The 27,057-nt window shown below is 36.5% G+C and overlaps 2 protein-coding genes across 9 annotated transcripts in view; one reads left to right on the top strand and one right to left on the bottom strand.

Annotated features, from left to right (window-relative positions):
- The window catches only part of LOC120773853 (ecotropic viral integration site 5 ortholog), a 79,089-nt gene that overhangs the window by 37,479 nt on the left and 14,553 nt on the right, over positions 1-27,057 (top strand). For 3 of the 7 annotated variants that reach the window (XM_040102995.1, XM_040102993.1, XM_040102997.1), the window contains exons 3-4: positions 24,721-25,484; positions 25,557-25,689. In XM_040102995.1, the coding sequence (XP_039958929.1) occupies positions 25,271-25,484; positions 25,557-25,689 (347 nt within the window). In that variant the 5' untranslated portion in view covers positions 24,721-25,270. Of the gene's footprint in view, positions 1-19,143; positions 19,164-24,720; positions 25,491-25,556; positions 25,690-27,057 lie in introns of those variants that run through there. The other 4 variants (XM_040102994.1, XM_040102991.1, XM_040102996.1 and 1 more) reach the window with 2 other exon arrangements.
- LOC120773854 (sphingosine kinase 2) lies at positions 5,613-8,795 on the bottom strand. Of its 2 annotated transcripts, none has more exons than XM_040102998.1 (2): positions 8,217-8,795; positions 5,613-8,147 (listed from the first exon to the last, which is right to left on the bottom strand). In XM_040102998.1, exon 2 carries the CDS (start codon positions 7,878-7,880, stop codon positions 5,877-5,879), a length of 2,004 nt encoding a protein of 667 aa, XP_039958932.1. In that variant the 5' UTR covers positions 7,881-8,147; positions 8,217-8,795; the 3' UTR covers positions 5,613-5,876. The 2 variants fall into 2 exon arrangements, with proteins under 2 accessions (XP_039958932.1, XP_039958933.1); XM_040102999.1 differs by having other exon boundaries at positions 8,234-8,795.

Raw genomic sequence — 27,057 nt, 5'->3', positions numbered from 1 at the left:
ACAGTCTACAAAAACGACCGTTAAACACGGTGCCGGCAACATAATAATCTGGAGCTGCTTTTCATGGTATGGTGTAGGACCAATACATCGTATTTTAGATACCATGAATAGGTTCCAATATAAAGATATCTTGGAAAACTTGATGCTGCCATATACTGAGGAAAGTATGCTACTAATATGGAAATTTCAGCAGGATAATGATCCTAATCATACTTCGACGTTGGTAAAAGATTAGTTCCAGGATAATGGTGTGAGTTCTCTTAAATGGCCATGTCAATCTTTCGACTTGAATCCAAGTGATAACCTTTGGGTGAGCTAAAGCAACAGATTGGGAAGCAATCGTTCCAAAATAAGGATCAGTTAGAGAATTTTGTTGGAAAAACCTGTATGAGATTCCAATTGATACGTGCCACAAACTTATCTCCAGAATGCCAAAACGATTCTAAAGAAAATGAAAATAATGGCAGATATACTAGATACTGATAAAATAAGTAAATAAAAATTTAAATAGGAGACACAAAACTCAAACTAATACGTTTTTTCATTCAAAAATACCTGATGTACTTATTATTTTGTCCAGCCATTTTTTTAGTCTTTTTATTATTTGCTAGAAATTTAAGTTCCTATTTCAACTATTATTACAAATATCATTATTTTTATTATTTAAGTTATATACTTATGAAATGAAATATGATATTATTTCTCTTTAAACATGAATAAATGAGAATTTATTACTCATTGAATGTTACACGGGCGTACGTACTTATCATTTTGACCATGTGTGTATATAAGTGTACAATTTTCCAAAAATATATTTTTGAACAACCAAAAATCAGTTAAAATTTCAACAATACAAAGAAATTCGTTTACACTTTCCTTACATTCTTAGTTAGGTTCAAATGTATTAGCGAAGACAATTTGAATAAATATTTTTCCACTTTTAATTGTGATGTGGACATATAGTCATCTTAGGCGTACCCCTTCCTAGCTACGCCCCTGTGTATGCATGACCACATGTATGTATGTATGTATGCCTACCTTATAAACGTCAGCTAGTCAGCACGGTTTCATATTAGTTGCTTATGAATGAATCAGACTGGAAATATGCACCGACATTGTCGCAGCCATTCTTTTCTACACGATCTCTCTTTCGAACATTTCGTTCTTCCGTTAGTTAGTTTTGTTTAGTTATTTTCAATAATTTAGTCAGTTTGATTCGTTAAACGCGATGTATCATTTCATATACAATTTATTCTTTTCTGCGGCGCTTTTTCACTCGATCCGCCCATCGGTCTGGTCTGACCTAGTGATGTCAATTGTTCACATGTACATAACAGGTGGTGGGTGGGATGAAAATTTTGCAAGCTAACTTAGATTTTTTTTTTGATAAAATCTGATTTTTTCATTCAATAGAAGATATCATCGAGGGACAGATAACGATTACAGTGGTCAAAAAATTTATCAATAACATTTTTATAATATATTTGCCTCAGTTTCTGCAATTACCCCTTCATTGTTGCTGAATTTCTTTCGCTTAAGGTCTGAGAATATGAACAGATCCAGAGAATATGGTGGAAGCCGAAGCAATTCGAACCCCAATTCATGAAATTTTGACATCGCATTCATTGATTTATGACATGGTGCGTTGTCTTCATGAAACAGTCCTTTCTTCTCCTTCTTCAAATGGAGCCGTTTTTCGTGATTTTGTCCTACAAATGCTCCAATAATGCAATGTAATAGTCGCTGTTAATGGGTTTTCCCTTTTGAAGACAATTTTCCACGCTTTGTGGTCCGTTGATCATGTGCAGTCTTCTCGGCTGACTGTCGATTGAACTATAGTATGAAATGATGGGGCCATGTTTCATCTATTGTCGCTTATCCACACAAAAATTTGTTTTATTACGATTAAAGAGCTTCAAACACTTCCCAAAATCAGCAATTCGTTGTTGATTTTGTTGGATAGTGAGCTTGCGCGGCAACTACTTTACACAGAGCTTTTATATACCCAAATATTCATTCACAATATATACCAAATATTTAATACATACGTTTCTTTCATATCTTTAGAATCTCAGTTCTCGCGAACAACTTCACTTTACGGCATTCGAAATTGTTTTGGGATTTTTTTTGATGTTTTCCTCAGTAACAGCCATTTTACGGCGTCCACTGCCAATCAATCCTTGGTTTCAACAGTATTTTTGTCCCAAAAAGCAATGTTTTGTTAACACACGAAATTCCTTTTGATGCATTTATTTTAAACTAACTAAGTTGCTTAAGCAAAATGTTATGCATCATAAACTAATTGTTCGACAGCTGTCAAATTTGTACACGTGTTGGTAGGGGCTGACTTAAAATCGTATGGATTAAATATTAGTAGTCTTTGTATGTGTCAGCCTACGAACATTTCATGCCATTTGTTATTTAAAGAAAGAAGAAAAAATAGTATTTAGAGTAAAAAAGTCACCGACTTTTTACACTGCCCCCGTAGGGTAATGTATAGTATAGCATAAATTTTCATTAGCAATCCTCATGGTGTAACGGTTTGCTCTTAGGTTACCCACGTGATTCATACCTGTCTGTTGACGTACTTCTCTATTGCGATAAAATTTAATCATGTTTGGTATGTATGAATATGTATATATAGAAGAGGAGTGCCCCGGTTTCCGTTTTCAATGCCTCGGTATGCAACTGACAGTTATGGAACACTTGCCAAGGCATTTCCGGATAAGAGAATCTATCAATCCAATTCTGTAATAAAGGTGTTTTATTTTAAATTTCATATATTGTAAATAATATGACGTGAATATACCAGATACGGATATTAAGTAAAGTATGTATTTATGTATAGTACTTGGGCTGAAATATCTTTGACTTAACAATTTGGTCTAAATTTGATCTCGACGTCCATATGATCCATGTAGTATAGTTCAGTACATACCCTTTGCTTAAGTGGGTATTCTGGTCTAGAAGCATGAATTTCAGGTAATTTTTAAAGTGTCGTAAAAAAAGGCAATTAATACTTTTACTATCCATTTTTTATTAGTTATTTGTTAATTTTAGAAGAGTACAGAAAAAAATTAAAAACTAAAAAAAGTAAAAAATTTCAAAAATTATGAGCTGACGAAGTAGGGGGTCTCTAAAAATTTCCACGTGACCATACCCATAATTTCAACCCTCCTAGTTATCTGAAACCTAAAAAAAAAGAATAATCTAGAATAATGTCGAAATGGCCGAAACTCCGGAAAAGTGGGAAAAAATTTTTTTCACAAAATGGCGACTGCCTGAAAAAAAAAGTTGTTTCGGATCACTTTTTCTGACTATTTCGAATTTTTTAAAAATAATAAAAATAAAAATTTGGGGATGGGGCTAGTTCCAACCACAGACAAGCCTATAAAGAAGACTCTATAAAAATTTCAAGTAAATCGGTCCAGTAGAACCTGAGAAATCGTGGGTATCGTTTCGAAGAAGTCAGTTTTGAGAAAAACGCGTTTAAAGTTTAGGAGACAATTCCAGTGAACACGGACGCCACGTCACAAAATCGGCTGTATCTCCGAAAATAAGTCGAATTTTGAAAAACCCTTCCAAGGTCATATTTTTGAAAGTCTAAACTAAAAAAAAATCGATTTTTTCAAAATCCTAGACAAGAATACCCCCTTAATCTTTCAAGCTTCAAGTGAATATTTTTATTCCCGTTGCAATGGTATGTGAATTACTTAATCTTAGGTAATACCAACAGTTTTAATTTTAGCTCACTTTAATACCGATTTTATTGTAAAAACAGAATCAGAACCCCAATTCACAATATATTTTGACAGGTGAAACCACACCTTAGTGTCCGCATCTACTGAAAATTTGACCAACAAGAAATATATAGCTGTATTTATTATTCATAAATATTTATTTTGTCGCCTTCAAAGTAATCTCCACCATATGTAATACAATTATATCAATGATTTTTTCAGTCCTCGAAACACTATTCATAAGCACTCATTGGGATGTTGAGCTCTCTTGCTATCTCTCTAACACTTGTCTGATGATTTTCAATGTGCATATCCTTAATTTATTTTTAAATATTTTCATGAGTTCGAAGGTCTTCTAGAACGAGACACGTCTCTCAGCGATATATACATACATATGTGCTCACTTTTCCAGAGAGCGGCGATGATATAGTAGAGATAGTAGTAGATAGTTTTTCACAAAGGAATTAGTTAATATAGTCTCGAGACTTCAGCTTGGTCAGTAGATTTTATTGTTTCTTGTTGTTAATGTCTATCTTATGGAGAAACTATATTCCGCATTTAAATATTCGTTATGACATAAATTGAATTTAGTTTTGTTTTTGATTATGAGTTTCAGTGAATAATTTTATTTCTAGTGTCGAGACTATACCATTCATTGTAAGATAATCATCTTGAAATCAATCCTGTCGGCTGATATTAGAGTCATTAGACTTAGCACCTTTAATCTCATTGATATACTCGGCATATAGACTCTGCTTAGCCATTCACAGTAACAAGATCTTATACGACAAAAGCTACAAATTTTAAGCTCTAGCTGCAAAAAACTCTGAAAAAAGCTAAGGAACATTCAGAAGAGTGAACCACAGCGTCGAACCTGCTCCGAAATACTTATTTTTCGGCAGGAAATTGAATAGCCACTGTTTTGTGAGATTCACAAGGTGTGATCTATACCGATATATTGATAAGCAAAAAACTGTCACAACATTCTATTATGCCCAATTATTAGGCGAAGAAAAAAGTGCAAAAGTTCTCTTCCACCATGACAATGCAGCTGCACCATTGCTACTGCCAAATTTGTTGAATTGCCGCCCCATCTACCGTATTCTAGTTATTTTCATTTCCAAACGCTAAAAAGTCACTTGCCGGGCAGAAGGTCTAATGTATGTCCTTTTGTAGACTTCCATAAAATGTATACGAACGGTTACAGACGGGTTAACGAAGTCGTATGCAGCATCGCTGCGTCAAATATATCGAGTTAAAATGGATCTACGTTCAGAACTAAATCGCCATTTTTCCAAAACTTTCTTTCTTCCTATGTAGCCTAAATGTTTATTGAACCGCTCTCGTACCAAGACGGTATTAATGCCTCTATGTACCAAACTTTTTATTTGGAGTCCTAAGCTAAGTGCGGCGGGTATACCACACTTCAGTTGTGTAAATTTGAATTTTATTTTAAATTCTATAACTGTCACGTTTTTTTTTTCTAATGAAAATGCTTAAATTATATCAAAAAGTTTGCATACTTGCAGGCGGTTTGAACAATCAATGAGCGTTTTTACACTATATGAATCAATAAATGAATAAATCAAACTGACAAATTAACCGTCCCACAACTAATTATAAAAACAAAATTTTACTGGAAAATTGTGCTTTGCTCTCTGATAAGCAAATTGCACATTCACAATTACAGTACAGTACAGTAGAATTGCATAATTTTTCACAAAATCTTGAAAATATCAATCGCTACAATCTAATCTTTGTCAATAATAATAAACTTCGGCTGATTCGATCAGCCATCTGTTATCACCCTCCGATAGCAAGTGGAACAACGGGCTATTCGGTTGTTATACAGTTCACACACATACGAACACATTTAGGTTAGTTGTAGCACATTCATGTATTTTATTTGATGTTTCCATGTCTACATGTATGATTCCACATACAACATTCGTACATACTTAATAATATTAGAATAATTAACAATAAAAAACTTATTACGATTAAAAACAAACCGAACTAGTTGTGGCCTTGGGAACAACAAATACTTGCCATGTAAAACCTGCTGAATATATTCTCCAAATACGCACACATATGCATGTATATGTGTTTTCGGCGTCAACTGGAGCCATTTGTGTGCTAGTCGATGGCATTTCCATTCGGCACCATGACTTTGATCATGCCTGGCAATACTTCACCTTGCAGCGGACCATAGTCCACACGTTCGCCATCCACCGCCATAATGCCCTCTCTATCGGGACTCGGTTCGATGCGAAAAGCGCGTACCGGCACCACTTCAATATACTTATTCGGCTCCTTTGGCAGGTGTGTGCCTGAACTCATGCCAAGTAGGAAGTGCGCCAACTGCGAACGTCCAACGCCGCTACGTACTATAACTAGATAGATGATGCCATCGTTGAGACGAGACTCGGGCGCAAAGAAGCAATCTGCGGACAGATGTGTGGTGTAGGCTGCATGCACCATAATGTATTCACCCTCCTCGGTGTGCCAAGTATCTGTAGGTACTGGCAGATCCAATGACGGTATTGTGGATGGTGGCCGACGACTTTCGTATTCCAAATTGATCGATTCGAGGCGACTGAGTACGCTGCGACGCGAACGTAAGCTTTGGTCGGTGAGCGAGAAGTAAGCTGTGCGTTTCGAAACAGCCGAATGCCAGCTATCAGCATTGGAATGGAAGCTCATATGATCCAACGATATGGCATCATTAAATTCATCGTCTCGGTTGGTGCCAGTATTTGTTGAGTAGAAATCATCTTCTTTGGCGCCCGCCGGCGTGTTTGGTATATCATGGAATTCCTGTACTTCGGGTGGCAAACGACGTTCCTCATTCGACACCGTGGAAACGCGAGTACCAAAAGCCTTACGGCCATCCTTACGGTCACAGCGTATATAGGACAATCTGCCCTTATAAGTGCGCAAGCTAATCAGCCGTCGTATAGCCCAAAAAGTGAAGCGTGATGCACCGATCGAACGCAAATGTTCACTCTCGATATCAACGTCAACGATTAAACCCCAACCGACCGATAGAAATGAGTACATCTCGGAGGCTTTACCCTCTTTGCCAATATCGATACGCACCAGATCCATCGGCGCCAACTTGCCAGCAATGCATGTCAATGTAGCATACAATATAGGCTTCGGTCCGTATGGCTCCTTATAAAGATATGCAATACTGCGCGCCAGGCCATTACCCGAACCGCAGGGTACAATGCCAAGCGGCAACTGACGTGTAATTGCGCGCCAATCCTCACGTTCCATTATTCCGTTCAGCACTTCGTAGAAAAGTCCATCACCCGATGCGACCACAATGCCACTATAACTACGCAAGAGATCGCTATGTTTGCGCACATATTCACGTGCAAAATTATAATGTGCGGTCACGTGCAATTCATACGGCACATCGGCTTCCTTCAGCACGGGCGCCATTTGTTTATGGAACATTTCACGTCCCTTACCCGAACCGGATTTGGGATTTAGAAAAATCAGCAATTGTTTCTCGACCAATTCATTCTTGAGCGCCGCTTTATTAATGCGTATTGCATGATGCCAACGTTCGGCCACCTTCAAGTTCTCCTCATACGTATCGAAGGAACGAAAACGTAATATGCGCACGGTACGCTCTCGCCGCATCGAGTGCTTCTCGTTCTTTATATACGCATATATATGTAAATAAGCGCTAATGTCCTTTTTTGTCGCCTGCTCAACTTCGGATTCTTCATCTATGCGACGGCAGGAGGCCAATGAGACGCGAAGATTCTTCTTCAAACTCGGCCCACAACTACTACCTATAATATCGTCCATACGTATGCGCTGTTCGTTGATTTCATCCACTTCGCCAGTTTCGCGGCGCAAATATATGCCCTCGGCATTTAGTTTCAACTCAACGGGGATGGGTGCTTTCTGCTTATTGTTGATGTAGAAATGTTCGCTGAGCTCGATGACACCCGTGGGCGAGATTTTCGTTACGCTGGACGTGGGTGTCAACGGACTGCTCACAGCACTGGCAGCCGTATCGTCATACACGAAGTGCGTGTCGGGCAAGTCGAGTGACATATTGCAAGGATCCATAATGGTACAAAACGATTTGCACGGATTTTTTAAAACTTTTCCTCTGCTCATGCAGCGTAGTGGTCAGCTTAATGGGTTCTATAAGTAGTTCGTTTAGTTAGTTTCTTTGAGGATTCTTTTGCGCTTCTTAAACAGAGGAAAATCATTTAATTATTCACAATACTAAGCCGCTGTTTTCGTGCCCTTTTCGAATTTGCGCAACACTCCCTTTGCACTTTGTTCGCTGCTTTATTACCTGCGTGGTTCGCGCACAGCACAACACCGTAATTCACCGATTTACTTTACATACTAACACCTGTGCTGAAAGTTCACAATTTCCTGATAGAAATATTTTTATCAGTTTGTTTTCTTTTACTTTTGTTTTGTTGTTTGTTAATTTTTACTTACGACTCCCGATATTTTACCTCCAAATCTAATCAAATAAAACAGAACCGTTAGATATGTATGTATTCTTTATCTAACGCCAGCTTGGCGCACTGTAGTCCGATAAGAGTTGGCAGTTGGCTCGCTGTTCGTTGTTTGCTTCGTTGGTCGACTTTTGTTGTTTGACCACCAAACCAGCTACATACTCTTCTCGAATTTAAAGCGTCTCCTCACCGCTATTTGCCGTTGTTATACATACAATTGTATGTTGGTTGTGTCACACTTCGTTGCGCTCTTTGCGCTGCCAGTAATAGTTAGTCTTTGATTTACTATTTAACACTGTCTTCTGCACCATTATCTTCGTCTACCTTTCAACTTTTACTCTTTCACTTTGTGCTCATTTATATTTATCATTTATATATCCCCTTTGATTTCCGTATGATACCCGTTTATCTGTGAGCCAGTCAACCTGCCAGCCAGTTTACCTTCGTCTGATGAAGCGTTGCTGATCTTATGCGGCAGTAGACGAAATGCGGTACCCACGGAGCGTAGCTTTTTCCAATGTGTGATTTGTTCAATGTTTCACGCTAATATAAAGCTCGTAGTTTTGTTGTTAACTTTTTGTTTATCGCAACGCAGTTTTATTGTGCTGCTGTTGTTGTTCACTCATAACTGGAGAGCGCAAGCGTTTTCGTATATGTATACGTGTCTATATACTATGTGGTTGTTGGCTATTGTGTTATACACTCCATGTCAAATGGTTAGAAACAATAGTAGAAGCGGCGAAAGACTCAGCAAAGCTTTTTAGAATACCTTTTGATGGGTGTTGTTTGTTTTATAGATCAGTTACTTTAACTTACTTGTGCTTGATTCATGATCCATGATCAATTAACTATTATATTATGTATTTTCGAATAGCATAATCATGGAATTTGGTTACAGTACTAAATATGAAAGACGGGTTTATAAATAATCTGTAAGATATTTGTGAATCAGACAACCAAGCAAAACTTTAATCATTTCCGACATTCTCAACGAACTTTTAATTTTTTTTGACAGTTAAATTCAACAAATAAGTCTATTAGCTCGTCTCAACTCTAGTATACTACTGTAATCAAATTGAAAGGTGAATTTTGTCCATTTCATCTCCTTCAAAGTAATCCCCTCCCACTGCAATACATTATTATGAATTTTCCAGTCATCATAGCACTTGGAAATATCCTCCGTCGTGATGGCCTTCGAGCCTTCTTCGATTCACAAATACAAAAGATTTTATGATTTTCATCGGCCATTTTGCAAGGCAGTTATATGCTATAGTCGTCCTGTGTGACGAATTCTTCACCTCCTATTAAACTGATCCTCCATCTGGCATTACTGAGGACCATTAGGTCGATGCATGGCGCGAAAGCCGGCCAGTATAACCTAACCTAACCTAACCTATATGCTATAGTGGTTGGAACTGAAGAATTTCTTCGAAGATTACACCACTACCATAGGTAATAACCCACGCCAATATTCCAGAAGATATCTTGTCAAATGAAAAAGTTTGTGTGGCAGCTACATACATACATATGTATGTATATGCTATAGTTGTCCGATATCGGCGGTTTCGAGAAAGAAGCAGCCCCTTGGGGGAAAAAGGGCGCGTGTTAACTTTTCGATCTCAAAAATTCAGGGCATAGTTTGTTTACAGACGGACGGAAAGACGAGCATGGCTAATTCGACCCAACAACGTCACACTGATAATTTACATAAATATTGTAATAATATACTTATATATTATATTATTGGTTCTCCGATGTTTCTTTTTGGGTTTTACCATCTTAATATATATAAAAGCCATAAATTCGGTTTGTGAATTATTTTTATTTATTTTAAAGTACAAACTGTGTGAAAATAATCATAAATTAAGGACCAATTCACTTTTGCTCGATATGACCACCTTTTGCCTTAATTATGGCCTTGAGACGGTCAAAAAACGAATTGCAAGCAATGTGACTTGCCGATATTTTGGCCCACTCACGGACAATGGCTTTCTTCAGCATCTCGAGACTGGTGTATTTTTTACTTCGGACCTTGCTCTCCAAAATGGCTCAGAGAGAATAATCCATTGGATTCGCATCTGGTGAATTCGAGAGCCATTGTGGGGTCGTAATGAAGTTCGGAACGTTGTTTGCAGCCATTTTTGGTTCACTCGCGCTTTGTGAGACGGTGCTGAGTCTTGTTGAAACGTCCATGGTTTGCGACCGAAATGTTTGTTTGCCCACGGCTTCAAAGCAGCCTCTGGAACACTTTCCCGATAATATGTCGCATAAAATTTTTGCTTCTATGAATTTATCAACTGATTCTAGTTAATTTGGGCGCGCTGAATTCAAATCTGTAATCAGTTTGTCTCTATCAACTCTAGTTTTCATGATATAGCTTTTTTATTTTTTTTTTTCAGGTCATAAGTTAAGTGGAGGGTATTGTAGGGTGTTTTGTAAAAAGTAATATTCTGACTTTGAGGTTAATTTGTTACTTAAATTGTCGATCTTATTCATATATACCGATGTGTACTTGTCGGCACTTTTCTCCATCAAAATCGACTTGAGTTATTACTCGTCGTTTGAGTTAAGGTGTTTACGATCATTTGATGACTCGATCGTCTCTGTGTCGCTTATTTTCTATTTAGATACCGCTGCATCTATGTGTGTGTGCAATTTTGAAACGCGAGTACTTTTCAACAAGTACTGAGTACTGTGTTTATTGACTTTAAGCTGGAATAGTAATTCGAGTGCCGGAGTGGAAATTCATATGTACATACATATGTACTTATTGGACGGCACTCGCGGCTAAATGGGTTCTGTCGGTTAAGGTCGCCGATAAATACACAAAGCTGTTCGAATACTCACATATGTATGTATATAAATATGTATGCGACCGTGTAATTATGAGTAAAATTCTGTTTAGACTACTTCGGCGCTGTAAGAACAAAGAGCGAAGAAAGTTATTGATCGTGGAATGAAATTTTATATGATTCAGTTTTTACTAAAATAATTTTTTTTTTAATTTACGTTCATTTAATGTATTTAATCAAAAATTAAAAAAATTGTGTAAAAAAATGAACTTTTAATGGAATCTCTCTTTACTTTATTTTTTGTATTTACCCTTAAAAAATACAATTTAATTACGTTTCACAAACTTTAGACACGATTGTTTATAAAACCCGGACACAAACACATTTTTATGTACATGATTCCATCAAATGGGAACCTCAGATGCCTATAAAATCCAACCGACTTTCCTTTGTGCTTGAAATAATTCCGTGACGTTAATAAACATTAATCACTGCTAAGCAAATTATGTACTATATTTTTAGTAAAACGACATTGCGTCATCCAAACAAATTGCCATTATTATTCATGTTTGATTTTCACATCATTGTTTTCGCAGCATTTTACTAATAGATAATCTATTGGTTGTTATATTTATATTCTCGCAACATGTTGCAACAAAGAGTATAATAGTTTTATATCTCCTAAAACTAAACAAGATATATATACATACATATATAGAGTGATCCATTTCGAGGTTCCCTACTTTTTTAAAGAAAAAACACGGAAACTTCAAATTTTATGTAAAATATTTATTATCATTCCAAAGAACATTCTCTGGTATTTATTTTTTGAAGATTATCTCTTTCAAATGTTGGCCGCGGCTAGGTCTGATCCGTTCCATTTTTCGATTACTGGCGTGATGTTTTGCTCCAAGGCTTGAATGAAGTGGGATTATTTAGACTTTACATATTCTCACAGGAAAAAGTTCAACAGTGTGATACCATACGATCTTGGTGGCCAATCGACCGGCTCAAAACGTGAAATATTCTGCTCACCGAAGTGTTATCTCAATACATCCATTGATTGATGCCATGTGTGGGAAGTGGCACCTTCATTGACGGTTACGTTCTCACCGGCATAATTTCGCTGGAATCTCTTCATTGGTCTTTGTCCCAAATGCCGCAATTTCTCTTGTTTACATGCTAGTTGAGCCAAAAATGTGCTTCATCGCTGAGCAAAATTTTGCTCGAATGCGTCGGATATTCTTGGAACTTTTCAAGAGCACATAGATTGAGGCGATGTCGCTTGCGTAGGTCGAACGGCCTCAGTTCTTGCACAAACTGTATTTTGTACGCTTTTCATTTAAGATTCCTACGAAAAATGCGCCAAGTACTTCCATACGTCAGCATGAGTTGCTGCGAACAGCGCAGAATCGACTCTCCAGGGTCTTCGTGTACACCTCACCTACGGCTGCTTGTCAATAATGAATGCTGGGTCTCGAAATGGGTGTTGGGTTTGCGAATAGCACGATCAGTAGGCCGATCATGTTGACCATAAATTGAGCGATCCGCGCGAAATACATTTTTTTACAGTTTTAGTAATGAAGTTGAACGATTTGTGTAAACGTTGTTCAGGTGTAAATATTTTCATGATGAAATGCCAAACAATAGTGAACAAAAATAGCATGACAGCTTGACATGACTTACCCGTGGTCTGTTAAAAATAGGCTATTGAAAAAAGTACCTTTGCTTGGATCACCTGCTACTTAGGTATATAAACGAGCAGGACGGCAAGCCTACTACTGTTAGTACTACATACTAGTTTTATTATAAATTTTTTTGGACAAATATTTTCCCAGAGACTTACATATATGAATATAGTAAACTAGAGGCTTATATAATATGACATTTCACTTTCTTCTTGATCCCTGGTAATATGTGTGCTCTATGCAATCAATTGCTTGATCACATGACAATTTGACTTAGCAAAATAATGAAGCTCCACAAATGAATTCAAAAAAGATATTAACAAAATTTTTGTGGAAAAAAATTAGAATTATCATAGTTACTTTATTAACCACCCGAAGATCAGGAATGCATGGCTGATGATCAATTTTTCTGAAGAGGTAATGAATGCTTGCATTTGGGTTTCCTTCACAATTCATCCAAACCCACAAGGAAATAAGTGTTAGTTATTATTCAATAAAAATACAAAATTGTGTTGTCATGGTATTCACAGTTGCCATATTTCTCTCATAGTCGAGCAAATAATTTTAATTTAAATCGTTTGATAATCAATGATATGTCTTATTTTAAAAGATATTCAATTAATATTTAAACAGTTTAAAAAAATATAGTAATAGATATTATAACATATTAACGGTATATAGAAAATGTAAAAAATTACTGTTATCAATTTTTTTCGACCTTGAGAGGAACGAAGACTTTGAGCTAGAATTGGAAATTGGCTTTTTCGTCAGCATATAAAAATGGCGTTTCAAGAAATCAAACAAATATATGTAAAGAGTAAATAATTCTCTTGCTTAAACACTTGTTAAGTGTGGTATGTGGGTAAATATTTCTTAAATATACAAAAGTATATGTTTATACAATTTACATCACACACTCAAGTTCAATGTTTCTAACTGATTAAGTAAAATATTGCATGTATACAAATATTCAACTATGTAAAAGTGTGAGGGTATACATATGTGTGTAAATCCCTACAATTTTCTGAATGAAACTTAAGTTGTTATTAAATAAATAGTCACAATGTTTGTATGAGTATACGTACGTACGTACAGCTGTGTCCATGAAAATAAAATTTTCACTTATTTTTTATATTATAAATAAATAAACAAATATTTACCACTTTGGTCGACCACTTTTTGCCATTTTTCCGTTAGAGACATTATTCCATCAGTGTAAGTCTTTCACATCGAAATTACCAGAACAGAAGCGAGCGAATCATTGTTGTCTCTTTTCTCATTTTTGTACAAAAAATTCAAAATAAAGGGAATATCTTTATTACTTCCACTCATTTTTGAACAGCTGTAACTTTTTTTCAACTTCCCCGAATCTAATTTTTTATTTTTTTAATGAAGCTTAAAATCTCAGCTTTCCAACACTTTATGGTATGACACAATGTGATTGGTTGGACTGGAGATGTACGACTCTTTTGTCAAAATACGAAAATATTGTTTCGACCACACAATATTTGCTTGTAAAGCCTTTATTTATTAAACCATCCCTACATCGACATCGCATGGAGTCGATTCCATTTTTACAACGCTTCATAGGTATTTGAGCCCTTACGGCCTTGACCACAATCCAAAGTCAGGACATTCCGTCGATCTTTTCTTATGCAAACAACTCCTAAGTTAGTTTGGTCGTATGTTTTGGGGTGTTATCCTGGTCAAACGTGCTTTTTATAGACATTTACAAACTGCAAATGGTTACAGCTTTCAATTAGTTTGCATACACTGTTCGGGTCCAAGATGCCATAGATAGAAATCCTCAGTTTTATAATAGTTAACATTTTGTGTTCTTTCAGTTTCCGGAACCCATAGATCATTTTCACATTAGAGCTGTCATTTTCCAATGTGGTTGTATTTGAGAGAGCACATTTTAATAATAAGATTTATTATTAATTGTACGTAATGTGTGGTCTGAAATCTGATAGAAAGGGTCCACTCTACGGAATCACAGTGAATAAAGTATTCTTAAAAAATGTGAAGTGTCAACTTAGTAATCCTTTGATAAAGAATTGAAACTCAGAAATGAAATGTATATCTTTTTTCCTAGACACACATTGGAAATGCTGAGTATGAAAATGAGTAGTTTTGGGATTCAGACAGTTCTGAAATTGGAGTATTTGCATACATTTTAATGTATGTTCTATGATTGCTTACAATCTAACCTAGAGGTAAGTAAAGTCCTTCTTTTTCTTCTAAAAAGTTACATATCAATAGGATATTTTGGTCTACAAAGCAGTTTCTAATATTTTTGTTCTGAAGTCGAACACTTATCAAGTATGAAGTTTGACTTGTTAGCTGTGGTATATCCCTAAATTTCTGATAAAAACATAATATTTTAACCAACTCAAATACTTAGAAATATATTGTACATAAACCAACCATTGAAATGTTGTGTTGGTTTATTGGTTGGTATACATCATGAAATGACGTATTAATCATAAATTGAACACCTGGTGTAGTTTACCAGTACATACAATAAATTAGCAAGTAACATCTGGTTTAGTATTGAATAATAGAGAACAGGTCAATTGAAAAGTCCCCAGCCTCCCATAGCAAAACACATTTTTAGGCAAATTTGTAGTTTTTTTTCTATACAACAGAGTTACGTTCAAGGGTGATACACTAATAATAGCGATCCTCCAACTTTTCGATACAATTCTTATAGTACGATTTGTCCTTTGCTTCAAAATATGCCTCAGTTTCGACGATCACCTCTTCATGCGACTAAAATTTCTGCCCAGCGTGCATTTTTTTTTTAGAGATCTGAGAATATAGAAATAGTCGCTGGGACCCAGAGAATACGGTGGATACGGAAGAAATTCGAAAACCAATTTATGGATTTTTGTCATCATTTTCACAGACTTGTGATATGGTGTATTGTTTTGGTAAAACAGCAGTTTTTTCTTCAAATGCAACCGTTTTTCGGCGATTTCGTTCTTTAAATGGTACAATAACACTATGTAATAGTCGCTGTTGATGATCCCTATTTTTTCAAGGTAGTCAATAAAAATTATTTCATGCGCATCCCAAAATACAGAAGCCATAACCTTGCCATCCAATTTCCCATGCTATGGAGAGGATTCATCGTGTGCAGTCCACTCGGATGACTGTTGATTGGACTTCAGAGTGAAATTATGGAGGCATGTTGCACATTAACACATATCGACGCAAAAACATCTCCAAAACTGAATCATCAACTCGTCGTTGTTTTTGATCAAAAGTGAGCTACTTATACCCAAATATACGTGAAAAAACACGTTCTGTTGACATCTTTAGAGTGCCTGCTTTGCGGTCATCCAAAATTATTTTGTGGACTGGCTTCTGGTGTTTGTCGTCTTCATTGTTCATTTTACCACGTCTAAGCTTGATTGATTTTCCTGAGACAATTACCAGAAACTCGTCAACAAGCCAAGTTTTTGCTTCAACTGTATTTTTTCACTTCAAAAAGAAATATTTTATTTCACTCAAAATGTTTTTAATATTCTCTTATTTAAGTATTCGCGAAAAAAAATGAGCACTTGTTTGACGCTTGAACTCTTTCTATCACCCACATTAAAATTAGCGAACCCTCGTTCCAAGTGATCGAGCTCCCAATCATTATGCATACGTAGATTGCCTTTTATAATTCGGGATTAGAGAACAAAAACAAGTATTAACCACCGAAACTCGCTTTATTGAATTACAAAATATTCCCCAATAAGATATACATACATACATTAGGGTGTTTTTTTTTTAACTATTAATTTTTTTCAGTCCCGTCACGAAATTTCCTTGGAAATATTCTAAAAAAAACTCCATAAAATTTTTAGCCCCCAATATTAACATTAAGAACTGGACCAAGGCATGTACAAATTTTCCATAGAAAATACACTACAATCGTGATTTTTTATCTTTAAATTCCTACAGATCAGAGGTATTTTATGGCATCGCTTTGACTTTGGACGCATATTTCTCAGAATTGTTCACTCTACAAAAGTGCCCATTGCAACAAAGTCGTAACTCACACCGGTAGTACGGGGCTCTAAACCTGACTTTTCCACGAAACTCAATTTTTTTGTATATATCTCGTAAATGACAAGAGCTATAGAAAAAATGTTCATCACAAATTTGTAGGAAATTTTATTTTATACAAAAAAGGTCCAAGGTAAAAATCGCTATCTTTAACACTTCTCGAGATATAAAAAAACACCCTAATAAACATATACAATATACTTTTACATGCGTTTGAATCAATTCTTGCAGCAATTTTGTCACTCTGATTGAGATATCTCCAAAACATGCCTTTTTAACCGCCTCTTTGAATAAAAGGGAATAAAAAGAAGTCATTCGGTCAAGACTTTACGCTGGATTATTCAAAATTCATCTATAGTGATATTGAACTTTTTTGGTTATTGGGCTTGAGGACTTTGAATTTTGAGCAGAAAAATCTTGCTCACCATCTTTTTTCTTTTTTTCCTCCTATTTTTGGCTTGCAAGTGCATAATACCACTTAAATAATGAGGGGCCACACAGTAGCTCAGGCGTCGGAAGCATGTTAGCGCAGGGTTGCAGCGTAAGTGCGTCCATCTTGTTTGAACAACTGATATATAAATGTCAAAATATTTTTTTTTACAGCTGATTTGCCTATTTCCCTCTAATAAATTTTGTACCTCTAACAAAAACACCCTATAAATATTTCTTTGTTGAAATATATTTCCTATTATACTCAATTTCTTTTCTCTATTATAGGGAAGCTATCGGTACTATATTATTTGCAAAAACTACTCACTTCCTCACTCATATACTCATCGGTGTGTATATAATCGAAGTTGGTAACGTCGTCACAGCCAGTAGCTAAAGCTAAACCAGCAATTATCAAATAACAACAAATAAACAACTGCACCAACACCAACAAGATCAGTTTCGAAACCCTCTTGTTGTTGCGCTTGTTGCAATGCCTTGCTTTGTTTTTTTTTATCGCTTTGGAGTGATCAGTACCTCAGCTCTGCTATTGAGTATTACTCGCTGCTTTTGTTGTTAATAGACCCTGCATGGGATTTGTTGCTATTTATGGGTGTAATTGCAGTCATGCGGGTATCGTATACTATACTATATACATATGTATGTATGTACTTATATATGTATGTATGTATTGCGTTAAAGCTGATAGCGTCTGAATTTGTCAATTTCAGCAATTGTTAATGATAAGCAGCGCTATTTACTCTTTTTTTATTGTTGAGAACTGGTATTTCTCCACTCTCCGTTGTATTTTGAAATTCTCAACGCTGCTTGCTCTCCGCTTAACAAAGTCATGTATCAAATATGTCTATGTGTGTATATTCATTTATTTATTAATTTTTTTGTTTTGTTATTTTTTCTCTTTGCTGTTTTCGCTTCATTTTAACTTTGTTCATCAAGTTTGTTGTTGTTTGAGTTTTCGCGTTTTTTGCCGTGTTGGCATTCACTTTGGTTTGGCAGTCAGCTGCGCACACACGCATACTCAAACCTATTCATACATATATGTATGTGTACACCTGCACATGTCTAAGCTCTCTGCTCGTCTCTGCTACACCGCTTGACGCTCCACTCTTTCTCCGCCACTGCTGATTGACTAACTGACTTTCCGTTTGCTTTTTGCCTATTTCCATCGGCTGACTGCTGGCTTAGTTGTTTAGTTGGCCATTTGGCTACTTGGCTGTTAGTCCGTCCATTCGCTGCTGCAATTAACTGTTATTATCAAAATTTTCATTTGCATTTTCCCGCAAAATCAAACTAATCGGTCTATTGCCGCTACGAGAGACAGTGTAATACAGCGATCTGTCGCTGCGTGGCAGCTTTCGATCAAAGATTGGAGTGTTAAAAATGAAATTAAAAAGCTATCTCTTTGGTGAATGGTGAATTTATTAGGCCTTTGGTAATGCTGCAGTCAAGTGTTTTGTTTTGCGCTTTGTTTTTGTACTGACACAATTTTTGTTTTGTGTGCTTTTGTGGTTGGCTTGATATTTGTCTGAGAAACTGTGTTTAACCAGCCGCGAAGATTGTCGATGTGCATTAAAAAAATCAAGTACAATTGTTTTTGTAATTAATTTGTATTAAATTTTACTTCGTCTCCTCTTTTGTTTTCATTGCTTTTGCTCCGGTCGTGCGCGGTGAAAGTGTACTAGTCATCAAATCTGTAAAATAATCGCAAGCGTAATGAAAAAACAGTCGAAAATATGTGCTGCGTTTTAATTATGGCTTAAAAGTTCTTTGACCCAAAGTAAACAATGAATGAAAACCAGTTTTATAAAAATTAATTGCCATATTCATGCTCGCAACAGCTGTTACGGCTTAAAACATTAGTGATTGCAATAATCATTTCACAAAATTGCTGAAAATATCTACATTTAGTCGTAAAAGTAATAATAATTACTTTCAAGTGTAAGTAAAAAAAAAACAACAACAATTAATCTCACTATTAATCACTTACAAACCTTTCACCCAGTGACATTACGGTACAGTGCTTAATGAAAGCAAAAGTACATCGCTCTCCGAGTTCATTAATTTCATAACTTGTCATACGAAAAAAACGGTAATAATTAGGGACAACAATTAAATATTGTACTGAAAGCACACATGTCAGAAAAAACCTTAAATAGGCTTAAATGCATCCAATAGGGAAGGTATTTATTAAATCTCAAGATGCAAATCTCTCAATAGAAAGAAATTTTTAGCATAAATTTTTACAAGAAATTTTAAAGAAACTTGATTTGTTCAGTCTCTTTATGGCTTTTGGTTTTGACTTTTTTCCTACATTCCGTTTCAAACTGAGTTAGATCATCGAAATAATAGCCCCTTGGAATAATAAAATTCGGATAATTCCGGTTACGTAGAATCGACTGTTGTCTCAAACCCAGCTAGCTAATTAATGGCATATGTGCTCACATTTAGGGTATCTAGCTTTGCTACCTTAAGTTTTCGTCCAAAAATGAGACTATTCTAGTTATATTATGCTATTTTTTGCATTAAAAAGTTGTGTTTCTTAACGATTGTGATCATACAAGTATACGGATTTGAATAGTTTTTATCCGACTTGTGTAATTTATCATAAAGTGGCACACCTCAAAGGCACTACTCGTACAAATTCATTGGTTCTTGATTTGCATAATGGAAAGTAAAAGCATAAGATTAAAATTAAGATTATGTTATATGGGAAGTAGGCGTGCTTTCTCCATATTCACTCTGTAATGTAGGAATGTCAAGATAATATTACCTAATGAATTTGGTTGAAATCGGTTCAGTAGGTTCCGAGATAAGGGTTTTTACATAAATGTGGGCGGTGCCATGCTCAACGTCTTATTTTGATATCGGCTGTTATGAAGCCCCCACGTATCATCTCGGGTGTAAAATTTAATGTTTTTGGCGTAATTATTTATAGATATACTATGTACATATCGCGTGTGTAACAGTTTTTAACAGAACCGTTAACCAATATTATCCATATTTACGGTGTCGGTAGGGTTGTTTAAGAAATTTGTCCTGAGCGAATTTGGTTATTGTAACTTAAGTGGTTTAGAATGATATGTACATTAAACCTCTTAGAGAGCGAGGCCACGCTCATTTTATAAAAACTTTTAGTTCAAAGGGGCCCCTCGCTACTGCCATGCCCTGAGCCAACAGTTTTATATCTTCTTTTAGTACTTGCTTATTTATGACACTTTATAGATTTTCGTTTAATGGTGTTTTTGTGGACATGGCTGTGATCCAATTTTTTTTGTCAAGGACCACGTTGCAAGAGTATAATAACAAGGAAAAACATAATTTCTGTGCCACTTTTTACAGGCGCGTTTCTTATGTTGTATTAGGGTATTAAAAAAGTATTAGTAAGCCGGTTTGAATGGCAGTTACATGCTATATTAGTCCAATGTGAACAATTTCTTATGAGATTGTACAATTATCTTGGGGAATAATCTATGCCGAATTTGGTAAAATACGTATACCTTGTCAAATAAAAAGGTTTTCATACAAGAACTTGTTTTTGATCCGTTAGATTGTATCACATCTATATGCTATAGTGCTTCAATTTGTTCGGAGATTGTTCTAAGTTTCGGGAAATTAATTTGTCACATGAAAACGCTACAACAAACGCAAGTCTACAGTTTTCCTTGATGTCCGGACTTTATGTCAATTATATATACAAGTTAATGCTATGCCTTACCATTTGCTGATAAAGACATACTTGCATAATCGGACGTTTTATGTCAGTTGCCGAAATGCTGAGAGGGTTCTGAGACCTAAGTACTGGTTCACCTCAGGACAGCTTTCTTGCACCAATGATCTCCATTCTTTACACAGCTGACCCAACAGTGATTGACTCTGAAAACCTATGGAAATGACATTGCACTGCTGGCGTGGAGCAGCAGGACGTTTCAGGTGCATGCCCTTAAATTATAATCCTTAATATGTTTGCGGTTGTCATCAAAAGAGGCTGTTTTTTTCATTGGGGGTGTCTTTTGGCTAGTCCCAAGTGAATAACGCTCAGAAAACTTTTCTCACTTACATGAACGTGGCTTCCATCCTCCATCTTCTACATCCTGTGTTAGAAAGAACATAATTTTAAGGTAATATTCTAATCTCGGAAGAAATTGTTCTGATGGGATCGCTATGGATTAGCTGCCATACGAGCTGAACAATCGGAATCAAGTTCTTGTAAGGAATATTTTGTATTTACAAAGGTTATTTAACATAGCTTCGTACCTATGTAATTCTAATATAAAATAACTTAAATGTCGAAAAAGTAATCTTTTGCTGGATGAAATGCAAATCAGTTGCTCACAGCTGAAAATTGTAACGTTTGGCCATTAAGAACTTAGAAATAATAATATAATAAAATAATAATCTAGTTTTGATGTCGAAAATGGAGCATAATTGTATTTATATCTAGAAGACCTTTGTTAAACACCTTCTGCTTGTATTCTTTCTATTGTATATGTACAAAAAGTGTTTTATAACTATCTATGTGTTCCTGACCTACATCAAATAAATACAGTTAACTGTATAATTATATTGATTAGCGGTGAATTTTGGCGGTTCCATAACACGTCTATGTACATATGTCCATAAAAAGCCGGCTAATGCAAATATATTTTTGTCGTCATCGCCTAAATAAGCCATCCTACCATTTTTGTTTACTCCGCGAAATTCCACATTCTAAGTTGTTTTGTTATTTCATATTTGTTTACTTCTTATATTTTTTTCATATTTATTTCCTTTTTGTTCCGGTAATCTTTTGACTGTTTTTCTTCCTTTGACTTTTTGTTTTATGTCTTTGCCTTTCTTTCGTAGAATTTATTTTTATGGTCAAGGCTTCATTGTTTATTAAAACAAATACATTTCCTATATTTGTTACACGCACACACACACACACACACGTACCAGACAGTCCGCTTTGCTTGTTAGGCAGGGCAGTGACAGAAGGCGTGCATCAGGTATTCGCTGCATTAACGAGCGTTTTAAGTAAATATTGCCTAAATTGTTTAACGATTTGGGTCAAATGTTACTGATAACGCGATGAATGGTGAACACGAATATGTCTATGTGTACTTTTTTGGAAATTAAGCGGGCGCATTTTTTATTTTGAGTCTCAAGAATTAGGGCAATAATGTCGAACATGTCGAAGCTGTCATTATAACAGCAACTGGCGCCTGGTGTGCAGAAGATAGTGCTTGTGATTGAGTCAAAATAAAGTGTTGAAATAGTTTGGTAAAAGTAAAATTTATCCGCATTTAAATCTAAGTGAAATTGTTTTGCATATTTTGTGATTTTAATCAATGATTTGAAAAATAATCATAAAAAATATTTGAAAAAAAAACAATTGCAATGCACTTCTTTAAATAATATTTGTAATCATTTATAGCCGTATGTTTTTTCTCATTGCCGCGGTTTAGGTAAGAAAATCTGTGGCGGAATGTCTTAATTTTCCTTGTTTTCGGAAAAATATTATTTTTGAATTCGTAAATTTTTCAGATAATAACATAAAATGCTCAAAATAAGACTATGATTATAGAATAAAATAACCGATAAATTGTGGGCATTTTGAAAGTAATTTTATAATACCATTTTTAATGAAAGGCAATTGACCAAAAATTGGGACAGTCGTTGTCCTTCTTCTTTTACTTCTTTAACCGCTCACGCGTTTATAGGCGAGTTAACAAAAGCGCGCCAGTCGATTATTCTATTCGCTATTTGGCGCCAATTCGATATACCTAGTGCAGCCAGGTCCTTCTCTACCTGATCTCTCCAATGGAGTGGAGGTCTCCCTTTTTCACTGCTTCCACCGGGTGGTACTAAATCGAAAACCTTAAAGCTGGAGTGTTCCCTTCGATACGGACAATATGGCCTAGCCGCGCACTCGCTGTCTCCTGATTCGCTAAACTAGTCGCCGTATATCCCGTATGGCTCATCGGTCCATCGATTGCGCTACTGGCCGTTGCCGATGCGCAAAGGACCATAAATTTCCGCAAAAATTGTATCTCGAACATTCCTAAAGCCGACTCATCAAATGATATCATTGTCCATGCCTCTGCACTATATATCAGGACGGGAATGAGGAGGGACTTGTAGTGTTTGGTCTTTGTTCGTCGGTAGAGGACTTAGCTTTTCAAATGCGTACTCATTCCAAAGTAGCACCTGTTGGCACGAGTGATTCTGGCGTTGACCTTATGGCACATAGTTCCTTTCCTACTGGCCAAAGTTGGCCACTTCTGCGACTGTTTCCTTCAGCCAGTCCAATCATTGACAGTATAGATGCGTATTAAGAGTTTGACTGTAGGAAAGTAGCTACCAGTAGATGATTCCCTGCCAATCCCACCAAACACACGAGAAAACCTTTTTGACTGTCAATAATGGCTTTGATACCGTTTCCACAGGATCACCGTGTACACGACCCGTTTTCATTTGACGTTATCGTGAGTGACTCAGATAAAAATTCGGTCCATGAAGTTTCGTTGCGTAGCTCCTAGTCGTTAGAATCGGTGCTTGCATGACAGTCGGACTCAACGATTACCTTTATTTTATCGATATTTTCGACAATTGACCTTTCAAACCTTTGACATCAAGTATACCGCAGTTGTCTGACTGTCCACTACTACTTAACCCAAAATAACCCGTACGGAATCATCCAAACTATAATATCAGGACCATAAACATATTTTCAGCCGTCTGGCCAGCTTTTTCACCTTTATCGAAGAAAAACAATAAAATATGGCGTATTTTGGTGTAGATTATTATCTAAGACAATGTTATAATATCCAAAAAATCAAACCACTGTAGCATAAAGCTGCGGATGGGCCATTTTTATGAATGGGTCAAAGCATGGAGGAAGGTTAGGGGAGGAGCTCTCATTAACGCTATCGGTAGAATGGGAGCGGGTCCCCCTTGTGTTCTACTGCTTGATATCTGGGCTTCGCGGAAGCTCGGCGCTGTCGCAAAAGCCTTTTGGCCCAAGATCGATCACAAGTGATATAGTGATCTCTTTGTCCTCACTAAGACTAGTAGGGTGACTACTTGTGGATCTTTAACAGGCCATTTCTCTGTTGGCCTCAATGCTGTAAGGCTGGAAATCTTACCAGACGCCATCTGCAGAAGCTGTATGGAAGAAAATGAGGGCGAAACAACTCAAAACTTCATTCTTGACTATCCCGGGTTTTGGAGACACTTGGGAGAGCATACCTTCAGACATCCCACCGAACTGACGGGAGTGAAAATTAAACGCCTGCGCAAACCGGAGTTCTTTTTTTCTATGGGCGGGGAAAGGACTACATTCAGCAGTCCATGTGCGATCTCTCTAGATCAGACATCTAATCTAACCTAAATTTTAGTCCAAAATAACCAAATATCCATATTTTACCAACTCTAAACCAATTCTACAACTTATCATACATGAATTAACACAACATTTTGTAATGACCACTTGCACGTGCTATTTTCATAATTCCAGAGCTGCTTAATGTCCCAAATGGCATTATGTCATGTCAGTGAATATATAATTCGTCATCGTTAATGCTCGCATAAAAGAAAGTTCAGCAAAACGGCGGTGGACGTACAACTACAGCAGCTGCTCACTTGGGTGTACTTGTTGTGGCACAACCTGAGCCCAGCAACTCGTGTCAAAGGCCTAGAACGGCAACGACAGCAGCAACTCGACCGTGCGAGCACCACTTCCAACGCCACGGCTTCTTCAGCAGAAACTTCGTCATTGTCATCATCATCAAGAAGCATAACAACAGCATCTTTAATCGGCGAATACGCTAATCATCATTATAATCCGGTAAAGCGTAAAGAAGCCATTAGCCCAACTTAAGTGGTTGTCACGACGGGCGCATACACTTACATCCATACATACACATTCACTTTCGCCACCCGCGGACGAAGTCGCTGAAACGGGGCAACATTTGTGGCAATAATTCGCTTCCGCATATTTGCCTCTTCACCTTTTCGCTTTTCACCGACAACGTTTTCAAACGGTAAGTGACAGAGTGGCGGCGGCAATGACCCTAACCACTGCTACACAGCCGGAGAGTAGCAAAAAAATGGATGCCAAGTGTGCGGCTGAGGAGAATTTGCCATCATCAGAAATGGATCTATTGGCCAAATTGGAGGCCGCCAACAAGCTCATCGAGAGCGATGCGAAAAGTTTGAATTCGTTGCATTCGACGCATAGCCGTAAGAATTCCGACACCAGTCAAATCAGTTTGAATTCAAGTAAGTGTAAGTAAAATTTCGAAAATCAAAAATTATATGATTTTGAACGATTTATTAACTTTTTCATGTTAGCTGGCAACTCGAATGCTGAAGAAGACATTTGGACGCAATGGGCGACCATATTGAGCGATTGGGAGGGTGCGCTGAAGCGTAAAAATCCATGTGTACGCGATCTGGTGCGTCGCGGCATACCGCATCACTTCCGGTAAATACGAAAACATCATATTCACACATTAAACACATATATATGTATATATACATACATATATGTATATATAATATGTATATATACATTTATGCATATGAATATTAGGTGTTTGAAATTGGCAATAAGTAAGCTCAAATTCTCCTAACATGAAGGCCAAAATGTTAATGTCTGTTTCCATCGAAATAATAATTACAATAGTAGCCACGCATGAATGATTGAAAGTCTCTTTTGAATGAGAGCTTTCATTATAATTTGGAGTGAAAATCCACAAATTCAATGTTTTGAAATAAAAATCGGGTAACAATCTACTCCATGATTTAAAAGGTCTAGTAAAAATAAATAAATTATTTTTGCATTAAACTGCGAGATTCGAACAATAGCTAACAGCATAGATCCGAATTAAGACTTTGGCTGAAGCAAAATCTTCCTGATCAATATCAATTCTAGATGATCTTGTCAATCCTGGATTGACCACCATTTGCATCGGCACGCCGCGATTCGACCACGACCGTTTTCAATTGACGTTGGCGCAAGTAACCTAAGTAAATATTCGGTCCATGACCCTTGTTATACCCTGAACAGGGTATATTAAGTTTGCCACGAAGTTTGTAACACCCAAAAGGAAGCGTCGGAGACCCTATAAAGTATATACATATATAAATGATCAGTATGTTAAGCTGAGTCGATTTAGTCATGTCCGTCTGTCTGTATATATACGAACTAGTCCCTCAGTTTTTATTAAGATATCGTTTTGAAATTTTGCAAACGTCATTTTCTTTTCAAGAAGCTGCTCATTTGTCGGAACTGCCGATATCGGACCACTATAATATATAGCTGCCATACAAACTGAACGATCGGAATCAAGTTCTTGTATGGAAAACTTTCGCATTTGACAAGATATATTCACGAAATTTGGTATAGATTATTTTCTAAGGCAACAATGTAATATCCGAAGAAATTGTTCAGATCGGCTCATTATAGCATGTAGCTGCCATACAAACCTAACGATCGAAATCAAATTCTTGTATGGAAAACTTTCGCATTTGACGTGGTATCTTTACGAAATTTGGCATGGATTACTGCTTAAGGTAATAATATAATCTCCGAAAAAATTGTTCAGATCGGATTACTATAGCATATAGCTTCCTTACAAACTGAACATAACGTTACTAAAAGAAATGCACCTGCGAAGGGTATATTAGCTTCGGTGAAGCCGAAGTTAACGTTTTTTCTTGTTTTTTTTTTGCGTCAACTCGTGCGAAACCCGAACATCGAGCTTGTTTTGTTTCCAGCTATGTTTAAATGGTTCCAAGAAGGGGGAGTGTACAATGTTTAGCACCTGGGCTTTCGAAACAGTGCTTACAT

Source organism: Bactrocera tryoni, chromosome 4 (assembly GCF_016617805.1).
Source record: "Bactrocera tryoni isolate S06 chromosome 4, CSIRO_BtryS06_freeze2, whole genome shotgun sequence".
In the NCBI taxonomy this organism is placed as follows: domain Eukaryota; kingdom Metazoa; phylum Arthropoda; class Insecta; order Diptera; family Tephritidae; genus Bactrocera; species Bactrocera tryoni.
Note: the sequence above shows the minus strand (reverse complement) of the source record. Positions and strands in the feature narration are given on the sequence as shown.

Excerpts from the sequence above, each read along its gene's own strand:
- LOC120773854 (XM_040102998.1), bottom strand. The coding sequence starts at position 7,880 with ATGAGCAGAGGAAAAGTTTTAAAAAATCCGTGCAAATCGTTTTGTACC.